Here is a 12091-nt window from a genome sequence, read left to right as displayed (position 1 = left end):
ATATCCTTTGAAAGCTCAGATTATGTTAAGTATAATTTTGATAACTTGTTTATTTGGCTTTTACTAAAAGTTTGCTCAAAGGATGTTTTAAAACTAATGTGTCCATAGAGGAAATTTGTGTTCATAGCATGTTTTTTTTCCATTTATAATCTGGAGGCAGGTATATGATAGTATTTACCCTAGAGGATTGTCTATCCAAATAACACCTTTATAAATAACTGAAAGATAGAACTATTCAGTTAGAAAAAAAATCAGTGTTGACTTACATAATATTTTATATTAAAAGGCAGGCTCTAGACAGCTCTCGAACATGGATTCAGAGATGGGGTGTAAAAGGGAATATTTTATAAACTTTCAATGAAACTTCATCTGAACTCCAAATTCTGAAAGAATCTGAGTCTTTTTGGAAATCAGTTATTTCTGAGCACATGGCTTCTGAAGCTTTCCTGTGAGAATCTTAAGTTTCATGAGGTGGTAGTCTGATGCTAGATTGTTTAGAACATTGTGTTCTGTTTCAATTTCCATACATATTCCAAAATCACACCAGGACCCTCTAGAGTTTTCTTGGATATATGGGAATACAGGGTCAGGATTCTTTAAACTTAGAAAAATCATAAGCAGAGAAAGAAAGATTTTTTTGTGTGCCTGATCTCTACCCAGCAATATTATAGCAAATAATCTGCAGTAAGATCAGTGAGACCACCACAATCAGTATGGGTGTGCAGACTTTCCCACAGCACTGATTCTTGTCTTCCTCCATGATAACATGAAATTGTTGGGAGGAGTCTACAGCCATACCACTCTGAGTGCGCCCAATATGGTCTGACCTTGGAAATTGTTGGGAGGCATAAAATAGATAAAGGAAGTTACCTTTTAACAAAGTGTGTAGCAAAGTTATCCATAGCAATCGCTGCCCTTGTAGGAATCTATCACAGTTGTAGATTATACTGGTAATATTATCAACTTGTTTTCCCAGGATGCAAAAGATGCAAAATTAAAATTTATAGCCCATTTTGAGTTGCTTTTAAGAGGGTTGTTTTCAAAGTACAAGTTATCATTAATATTCTTTCAAAAATTTGAGATTTTTTTGTTATTTAAAAAATGTGTGTGTAGGTGTTTTGCCTACATGTATGCTTGCTCCACATACGATGCTCACAGCTGACAGGAGAGGATGCCAGACCTCCAGGAAAGACAAGTACAGACCATGGTTATCTGGCATGTGGATGCTGGGAATTGAAACTGGGTCCTGCAGGAGCAGTCAGTACTTACCTACTGCTATTCTTAAAGATGTATGTAAACATTCACTCAGATTTCCTGCTAATGTGAATAAGTTGCCCAACAAATCTGAGTTTATGAAATATCTATGTCAGGATATTTTGAAGAGTGAATATATTTCAAAATCAATATTAAATATGTCACTTCAAATTTTTGTCTTTCTTCTCACCTCTGTTTATCCTGATTTTCCTTTTCATCCTAGGCAACTGCTTTAATTAGTTTTCTAAAAAGCATTTGTAGTCTTCAGGTGAAAATTTGTTTAGCTATGTACCCCATTTTTTAATAGGGTTATTTGGTTTTCTGGAGTCTAACTTCTTGAGTTCTTTGTATTTATTGGATATTAGCCCTCTATCTGATGTAGGGTTGATGAAGATCTTTTTCCAATTTGTTGGTTGCCAATTTGTCCTTTTGATGGTGTCCTTTGCCTTACAGAAACGTAATTTTATGAGGTCCCATTTGTCAATTCTTGATCTTAGAGCACACCAATCAGATTGGCTAAGATTAAAATCTCAGGAAACAGCAGGTGTTGGCGAGGATGTGGAGAAAGAGGAACACTCCTCCACTGCTGGTGGGGTTGCAAGTTGGTACAACCACTCTGGAAATCAGTCTGGTGGTTCCTCAGAAAACTGGGCACGTCACTTTCGGAGGACCCTGCTATACCACTCCTGGGCATATACCCAGAGGATTCCCCAGCATGTAATAAGGACACACGTTCCACTATGTTCATAGCAGCCCTATTTATAATAGCCAGAAGCTGGAAAGAACCCAAATGTCCCTCAACAGAGGAATGGATACAAAAAGTGTGGTATATATACACAATGAAGTACTATTCAGCCATCAGAGTCCATGAAATTCTTAGACAAATGGATGGAGCTGGAGAACATCATACTAAATGAGGTAACCCAGTCTCAAAAGATCAGTCATAGTATGCACTCACTGATAAGCAGATATTAGCCTAGAAACTTGTAATACCCAATACATAATCCACATATCAAATGATGTCCAAGAAGAACAGAGGAGTAGCCCCTGGTCCTGGAAAGGCTTAGTGCAGCAGTGTAGGGCAATACCAGAACAGGGAAGTGGGAAGGGGTGGATGGGGGAACAGGGGGAAGGAAGAGGGCTTTTGGGACTTTCGGGGAGTGGGGAGCCAGGAAAGGGGAAATCATTTGAAATGTAAATAAAAATATATTGAATAAAAAAAATTAAAATTAAACAATAAGAAAACAAATACAACCATTTGTAGTATTTTGTAATTCATTTTAACTTATAAATTGAACAGTTTTTCTTTCTGGTTTATATAATATAATGTTGTTCTGTAAAGTATTTTCTATTTAGCTTTCTCCTTTTCCTTAACAATTTGTCTTGAACTTCTTTCCATATTTTTACACAGAAAATATTCTGTTTTTCAGGTAGATTATTCAGATTGTTCCAGGGACTCAGCAAATTTAACTTTTTTATGTTGTTGTTTGCTTGTTGCTTCATTTGATCACCTGATATTTTAGACATTCAGAAAATTTCTGATAAAACAGGTTGCAGAGAAAAAAATAAAAATTATAAGTTATTTATTTGTAATTTCAGTCATCTTAAGATGTACCAAAGCATTGCATTCTGGATCATAAAAATACTTATAAAAATATTATTATAGGCAGTTAATAGTCATTTCCATCTGTAGAATCAATAGTATTATTCATTTAAAAAAGTACTAATGAAGACAGAGAACTGTTTGGAATAAGTTGAACACTATTAATTTTGGGATATCTAAACTTGCTTCAATATGTCCATTAGGAGAAGGAGAACCCAGCTGTATGTAGTTTCTTTACCTTTAATATACGATTTGTTCTGAATATTGGATTAACTCCAAAGAAGATGTAGAGAACTTCAAACGGCAGTAGAGATGCCACATCCATCTGTTGAAGGAACATATTCACATCTATGTGAAGTTTGCTTGCCTCTCCATGCTTGGATTTCACATACGAATATATGTGCAAACTACTTTTCTGTTCCTGTGATAAGATAGCCCAGTTTCTCTAGCACGGTTTCATCTTTTAAAAATTCTACAACTTTCTCATACAATCTAGGGACCAGGTGTGAGTCTACAGGAGATATTTTACATTCAGCTACAACAAAATGTGAAAATTGTCAAATTATGATTATTTACTACTTAACCCAAGATTGATTTCACTTACACGATGCCCTGTAAAGATATTAATGGCATGAGAACAGGGGTACTAGTTTACAAACTAGCATCAAACTAGGAAACTAGTCTATGGCTACACATTTCTCTTTCACTTTCATGTGTCTGAGCTCTCCTTACTCATCAACTTTCCTCAGGTTTTTCATGATGATATGATGCTAATGTTAGAACATATCTTGATAGTCTGGAAACATGAGGTTCAAGAATACGAATAGAATCCCGTTTTGATTTTTTTTGAAACTCTTGTAAATTCATTGCAGTGACATTGCTTTATGATCCAGCTCTTCCTCCAGAGCTCAGAATGGATTATACAGTTCTGGTTCATCTAGGTTCCTTGGTGATTTCTACCACTGTCTTCTTTGTGTTGTTTCGCTATCAACTACCTGCCATGAAAGTTTCTATTAGAGACTATACAAGAAAGAAAGAAACATTGTTTACAATACATCAGTAACTGAGATGGAAAAAAGACCAAAAAGCATGATATGGCAAAAATATTCATTTTAAAAATTTCCATGAGTTTACATTATTCTAGCTTTCTTATAACTTGGTAACCAAATGGCATTCCTTAGGAGTCAAGATAATTTTGTCAAGCTGCAGAAATGGCTCAGTCATTAAAGGCTGGGCTCACAACCAAAAATTTAAGGTAATTTTGCTTACTTTTATATGTATATGTATGTATGTATGTATATATATATATATACACATACATACATACATACATACATACATACACATATATATATATGCATCTCTCATTCTCTGTCTCTGTCTGTCTCTCTTTCTCTCTTTCTGTGCAAGAACAGCAGAGGGCTTTTGATACCCTGAAGCTGTAGTTATAGGATGTTGTGAGCTGCCTTCCAGGATGGGTCCTGGAAACTGAACTTGGGCCCTCTGCAAGAGAATCAAGTGGTGACTGATCTGTCTCTCTAATCCCTTATAGATTTCCTTGACTATAATAATAAGTTATTACTTTTTATAAAACAATTGTTTTCATTAAATTTTACACAGCCTATTAAGCAATACATTAAAATCTAAACTATTTTGAAATACTAAAGAGCAGTTTGGAACATGTAGCAGGTGGTTTTTATGCTTTGATCAGGAACCTGTTTAGAAGTGTCTGACCACTGAGTTAAAAAACATATTTTTTAACTAAATAAGCTAATATGTATGTGGATTTCATCTGTGGATCTGATAGGTCCTGGGTGGGTGCTTTTGCTGTGCATCTGTGCATCCAGCCAGGAATACAAAGTAGCATAGACAAAACTACATGTTACAGAAACATGCTGTAAGACCACATATACGAGGTAGGAAGTTTTGGGAAGTGAGTAACAATTTCAAAGCCAACCACTATTGAATAGAAATATCACTTACTTACTTAACCAGATTAGCTGTCACAAGCACATAACTCCCTAAATGTGTTGGCTTAGAAATTACACATCTCGGCACCCCTTTACACTGTAGATATTGATTCTCATTACAAATTGAGACATATATAGCACATTAATTAAAATAATGTCTTAAACAAGGAACACAGAGGACACAGAGTTTTGGAGGTCTCTAGTGCTACCTTCGAACCCGATGTTTTCACCTCAAATGCTAATGATAGTTTTATTTGCATTCTATCTGTTTGCTCAACTCACCACTTTATTTCTTTATGTAATCCTCAGTCATTTATAATCTTAACTTCCCTGTGTGGATTTGTGTAGACACAGATAATTTGTTTCTTGCTGAATTGTAGGAAATTGAATTAACTATGGATTAATTTTAAATTCCGTACCTAGGACTTTGTAAAAGATTTTAGTATTGAAACAGCAAGATTTTTTCTACTTATAAGGATTAATCTAATGATATAATAATCAAGGACAAAAACAACTATACTGTCAGGCTTGTGACATGGCTCAGGAGGTAAAGGTAATTGTCACAAAATCTGAGGATCAGATTTTGTTACCTGGGACCTACATAGTGGAAGGAGAGTTCTGAGTCCTCTAGGCTGCCCTCTGACCTCCACACATGTGTCTTGTATGTGTATGTGCATGCATACACTAAACAAGCAGAAATAAATGTAATAAGAATTAACTACACTGCAGTGCTCTAAGACAGGCAGGCTGTGCTAAGGGAATTCAAAGGAGTGACCATAATTAAATAAATATACAGTTTCATGTCTATAACCACAAGTGGATTTTATATATCTCCAAATTTCATAAATGTATTCAGAGTTCTGTGGATTTTACAAAGAATACTCTTTATGTTAGTACAATTTATTAAAGCATTTTAGATGTGTTATAAATGTCAATGTGGAAAAAAGTTGGAAATAAAAAAATTGAATGGGATTTGGGTCCTATAGTTGGATGTGTGTGTGTGTGTGTGAGAGGGGGTCCTAATAATATTTGAGTGTGCTGGCAGTACATTGACTAGTGTTCTTTGAGGAACTAAGTTACTGTTCATAGCAGGGGAGGTGGGAGTCATGAAATGGCTTTAGGTAACTTTAGTTGATCTCATATCTGCCTATTTTTCAATTTGAAGACAGATTAAGAGAAAAGTATATGAGATAAGATCATGTTTTATCTTAGAAAAGAAAGATGCTGTATTGTCTAAGTAGGTGCTTCTTTTAGTTTGTTTACTTTGTGTATATGAATTACAGGGAGGAATAGAAATACTTTTGCAGACTTCATACCCCCACAGTGCAAGAATTGGAAACTAGAGTTCTGCAGACAATAAAAAGTATATCCCATTTTCCCCAACTGCAATTTAACTTCGAATTCTCTGACTTTGGCTTGTGCATATTTAACACCAAATTTGCAGATACAGGGGATTGGATGTAGTGTGAAGTATGGAGAATACAGTACCAGGAGTACTTGCTGCTGCCTAATAAAATACCATCACATCTGTGTGATGTTTGTTACAAGAAGACAACATATTTGTCGCGATGAGACTTAACGTGAAAATGGTTCTGCCTGAGCCATTCTGGACGTGTTTGTGAGTCACCTACCTGAAACTTTGTAGAATTCCGGTAGTGCCTCTTCAGCTCCTTTGAATCTACCTGGAATACATTTGTATGCTGATTAGGTTTAGAAATTTTATTTATTTTTTATTTATATTTTTATAATATAATTAAATATTAAAATATTTTATATTTATATTTTACTTTTTACATCTTTAATAGTTATTTCTCTCTACTAGTTTTCTTCAACCTCAGCCTATAATCTAGCTCCAGCATTTTTCATTTAAAAAACAGACACCCATGATGCTTTTATCGTTTTCATTAATTTGGCTTATTTAGTTGTAAATAAAAATTTTTTATGGTATAGTTTGATCATTTCCTTTCCCCCCAGCCCCTTCTAGATACCCCTGTATCCATACACACCTAATTTCACGTTCTTTCCCCCAAAAACCAAGAAACAAAAAACAAAACTTGAAAATATAAATAGACATACAAAATAGACATACAAATAAACTATCAAATTAAAATCTGTAAGACAAAAGCCAAACCAAATCAAGAGTGAACACACACACACACACACACACACACACACACATGCAAACATGGAAGCTGTTTTGCTTGCCTTTTGTTGTCATCCTCTTGTTTAACATAGGAGTTCCCGAGAGTCAGCCATACCCCTTTACCCTACCTCCTCTCCTCATAGTAGTCCCTAACCTATAAGAGTTTGGTTATAATTTGTCTTCCTACCTCTCTCATACCGACAAAATTAACAGTGCAAAGTCTACACAGGAGCCCTTCCACACTTAACATTTGTGTTATAGAACTCAAGATATTTTGATATGATACATATATTTCTTGGGTCTTTTAAAAGCCTTTATCATTGTGTATACATTTATATGATGTGTTTATGTGTGTCTGTGTATCTGTGTGCATCTATATGTATGTGTGTAGATCATAAGACAAGGTTATGGGGTTAATTTTCCTTTATTATCTTACCTGGGTTTGAGGGTCAAACTCAGATCACCAGGCTTGTCCAGTAAATGCCATCTTGCCATTCCATTGGGTATTATATTTAAAACCAGTTCACCTGGTTAAACTGTATTTTTCTTGAGGACAGGACTGACTTTGGCAATTGGGTAAACCAGTGTCTGGGACATTCTACAAACTTAGTATTGAATAAATAAATGGAGAGATAGAGGCACGAAGAGAAGGGTAAAGAGTTTTGTAACATTTAGAATTTTCTGGACTCCTTTGTTTTCATGACTTTCTCTTTCAAGGGAGCAGAAAAGCCACTTTTGGTTTACCTGCTTGAGTTGCTTTAGGTCCAGCATTTGTGTGTCTCTTTTGAACCCATCAGCTGGCCATTTAAAAGACAGTATACCTCAAAATTTTCTTATGTTCTCTTCTCATTATATTTACTTCTTGAAAAATCTCATCCAGGTTTGCAGTTTCAAAGACCACCTCACCAAATCTCTATCTACCTCCCCTACCATTGCATCCAGGAACTGTATTCAGTAAAGCCGAACTTTTGATCCTTTTCCAACCCCCTCAAGCCTGTTCAGCCTCTCTCTTTGTAGTGGTTTCCCTGACTTAAGTGCTGCTTCTCCTTAGTCACTACACAATGCCAGACAATGGTCTCCCTAAATTAGAGTGCTGAGTCTCTATTTATGTCGAATCATATGACCCAAAATGATTTTCAGAGAAAAACCCTCAAATTCCTTTCTATAGTTTACCAGATTCTACTTTCTTTGTCTCTTGTCTTATCCTTCTCTATCACACAGTTCTTCAAACGTGTCAGCTTCTCTCTTGAACATCTTTGCTGAAGTTGTTCTTGGGGCCCAGATAGTTTCCTGTATTACAAAGGTGGAAGGGTATAGCTATTACCCTTCCTATCCTGGTCCTCAGGATGACCTATGTTAATACAATATAGAAGTCCACCGTCTTTCTTCTGTTTGTTTCTCCTTCATGCTCGAGCTTTGTAAAATGTTAGGCACACATCTTTGACCTTTGTTTTCTCAGTTCCTGACAGTGTCTACCCTCAATAAGTGCTCAGTAGCTATATCTATGTGTGATATGTTTGATACAAGGGTAGAAAGACTCTTTAACAGTGAGACCTAAAATGATTAATTCTAGCATTTTACCAGTTCTAGTGTGTGCATGCATGTGCACGTGCTTGCAAGCACACATACATATTTAAGTTACAGGTAGGAAGAAATTTCTTATAAACTTTTAATTGATTTAAATATTAGAACTTGGGCATACAGAAGCAGCATTATTGTCTACCAGTATTTATCATCGAACCATCCATGCTATTTAACATGGAAGTTTTTAATTGCCCCCTAGTAATGTTAAAGATCAATTAGTTGGGGCTTATTAGATGGCCCATCTGGTAATGCCTGCCACACAAGCTTGAAAATCTGAGTTGGTGGTCACAGTAACATATCTATAGACCAAGTGCTATGTGTGGGTGTAGGTTGTGATAGGCAAATCTCTTAACATTTAGTGGCTAGCCAGTGTGGCCAAATCTATGCTCTTCCTGTTTAGTGGGAGACTTTACCTTACAAAATAAAGGTGGAAAGCAACTGGGGAAAGACACCTAACATTAACCTCTGGTCTCCATACACATATACAGATGTATATACACAGACACAGACACAGACTCAAGAACAGACAGACACATACATACACACACATTCTCATACACACAAACACACACACATATATAGAGATACACAAAGATACTCACTATAGAGACACACACATGCATACACATACAGGCATACACAGATACTCACATGCAGATACACACATGGTCACATATAAACATGAACACTCATATACATCATACATGTACCTCATCATTCCCCCCAATTTCCCCATCAACTCAGTTCCTCGTCCCTCCCCCATACTTTGGTTATACCTTTTACCCACATACACACAGTACATTTTATAGAAATACATTGAAATATATGCAAGTTTCATTGGTAGTCTAAAATCATTAGCTCCATCAAAACCCTTATACAGACACATGGATGCACCTCATGTGCCAAGCTGCTAAATTAAAATACTGAATTCTCCCACAAACCAGGAAGTTTTTTTTCACATTTATACCTTTCCCTTCAGAGTCTATAATTCCATGATTGAATAAATGTAAACACACCTAAAAATGCTTGATTAAAGGAAAGTGGCATTTAGCGATTTTAAAATCCCTGTTCTTTTGAGCGCTAAATAAATTTGGCACCATCACCCTTATGAGGATCAGTCTGTTGACTAGTGACAATTAGGCACTTACTTTTAAAATGTCATCCTATTTAATTCCTTCTCTCTTTCAAGCCTGCTTACTATGCAGAAGGCATTTCTTCAGGGGAAGCTTACCTTAGGAAGGGTATGCTAATTACATCTAAATCCTGTCCTAATCAATAGTCTTAGAGGATGCTCTACTCAGATGCTAGTATGTTTAGTCCTAATTTACCTCTTCTGATCAACAATTCTGCAATTTTATATAGAATCAAGAAGAGCACTTAAAAAAGGAATATTACATAAAGTGAAAGAATTACTCAAAGGAAGACAATCCTGAGCTGGCTTTATTGTGTATTCACTCCTACAAACATGTCTTGAATATCTTTGCATTCCAAGGATAGATAGGAAAATGAGATACAACACTGCTCCCACCTTTCAGAAACTTATTGTCAGGTGAGAAAGACAGCTAAGGACACAGAAAAGAAATAATGGTAATGTGTAGATGCTTATTTATTGAATAAAGACAGCTAAGGAGCCAGGAAGGGAATAGTAAATACTTGCAGGTTTATTCACTGAATTCACTTGATAGTTTCCTCCTACCAGTCGTATCTTGGGGTATGTGTACATATCGTCTTATTTAACCTTTATCATAGACTTATAAATTAAGAACTAATTTTAATTTAGTAGAAGTAGAAGAGAGTTAATTTAGTTTAGTAAACTTTAGTAGTAAAATTTGACCTTGGTCTCTTTGTTTCTAGGTATTATAGTTCTATTTATCAAAGTTAAATAAATTAAATTTCATCTAAATACTTAGATTGTAAAGAAATTTCAGGTCACTTTTTTTCTTTTTTTTTTCTTCGATATAATTTATTTACATTTCAAATAATTTCCCCTTTTCTAGCCCCCCCACTCCCCGAAAGTCCCATAAGCCCCCTTCTCTTCCCCTGTCCTCCCATCCACCCCTTCCCACTTCCCCATTCTGGTTTTGCCCTTTACTGCTTCACTGAGTCTTTCCAGAACCAGGGGCCACTCCTCCTTTCTTCTTGTACCTCATTTGATGTGTGGATTATGTTTTGGGTATTCCAGTTTTCTAGGTTAATATCCACTTATTAGTGAGTGCATACCATGATTCACCTTTGAGTCTGGGTTACCTCACTTAGTATTATGTTCTCTAGCTCCATCCATTTGCCTAAGAATTTCATGAATTCATTGTTTCTAATGGCTGAATAGTACTCCATTGTGTAGATATACCACATTTTTTGCATCCACTCTTCTGTTGAGGGATACCTGGGTTCTTTCCAGCATCTGGCAATTATAAACAGGGCTGCTATGAACATAGTAGAGCATGCATCCTTATTACATGGTGCGGAATCCTCTGGGTATGTGCCCAGGAGTGGTATAGCAGGATCCTCTGGAAGTGAGGTGCCTAGTTTTCGGAGGAACCGCCAGACTGATTTCCAGAGTGGTTGTACCAATTTGCAACCCCACCAGCAGTGGAGGAGTGTTCCTCTTTCTCCACACCCTCTCCAACACCTGCTGTCTCCTGAATTTTTAATCTTGGCCTTTCTGACTGGTGTAAGATGAAATCTTAGGGTTGTTTTGATTTGCATTTCCCTAATGACTAATGAAATTGAGCAATTTTTAAGATGCTTCTCCGCCATCCGAAGTTCTTCAGGTGAGAATTCTTTGTTTAAATCTGTACCCCATTTTTTAATAGGGTTGTTCGGTTTTCTGGAGTCTAACTTCTTGAGTTCTTTATATATATTGGATATTAGCCCTCTATCTGATGAAGGATTGGTGAAGATCTTTTCCCAATTTGTTGGTTGCCGATGTGTCCTCTTGATGGTGTCCTTTGCCTTACAGAAACTTTGTAATTTTATGAGGTCCCATTTGTCAATTCTTGCCCTTAGAGCATACGCTATTGGTGTTCTGTTCAGAAACTTTCTCCCTGTACGGATGTCCTCAAGGGTCTTCCCCAGTTTCTTTTCTATTAGCTTCAGAGTGTCTGGCTTTATGTGGAGGTCCTTGATCCATTTGTATTTGAGCTTAGTACAAGGAGACAAGGATGGATCAATTCGCATTCTTCTGCCATGCTGACCTCCAGTTGAACCAGCACCATTTGTTGAAAAGGCTATCTTTTTTCCATTGGATGTTTTCAGCCTCTTTGCCGAGGATCAAGTGGCCATAGGTGTGTGGGTTCATTTCTGGATCTTCAATCCTGTTCCATTGATCCTCCTGCCTGTCACTGTACCAATACCATGCAGTTTTTAACACTATTGCTCTGTAGTATTGCTTGAGGTCAGGGATACTGATTCCCCCAGATTTTCTTTTATTGCTGAGAATAGTTTTAGCTATCCTGGGTTTTTTGTTGTTCCAGATGAATTTGATAATTGCTCTTTCTAACTCTGTGAAGAATTGAGTTGGGATTTTGATGGGTATTG

General features: G+C 36.4%; 1 protein-coding gene across 1 annotated transcript in view; it reads right to left on the bottom strand.

The window, feature by feature from the left end:
• The window catches only part of Cngb3 (cyclic nucleotide gated channel subunit beta 3), a 217912-nt gene that overhangs the window by 99818 nt on the left and 106003 nt on the right, over nucleotides 1-12091 (bottom strand). Inside the window, exons 7-8 of the mRNA XM_052175774.1 lie at nucleotides 6459-6509; nucleotides 3096-3182 (exon numbers count right to left, since the gene is read on the bottom strand). Of these exons, the coding sequence (XP_052031734.1) occupies nucleotides 3096-3182; nucleotides 6459-6509 (138 nt within the window). The remainder of the gene's footprint in view (nucleotides 1-3095; nucleotides 3183-6458; nucleotides 6510-12091) is intronic.

The sequence above is a fragment of the Apodemus sylvaticus genome, chromosome 3 (genome assembly GCF_947179515.1).
Source record: "Apodemus sylvaticus chromosome 3, mApoSyl1.1, whole genome shotgun sequence".
Taxonomy (NCBI): domain Eukaryota; kingdom Metazoa; phylum Chordata; class Mammalia; order Rodentia; family Muridae; genus Apodemus; species Apodemus sylvaticus.
The sequence above is the reverse complement of the archived record's forward strand: the minus strand, read 5'-3'. Positions and strand labels throughout refer to the sequence as shown.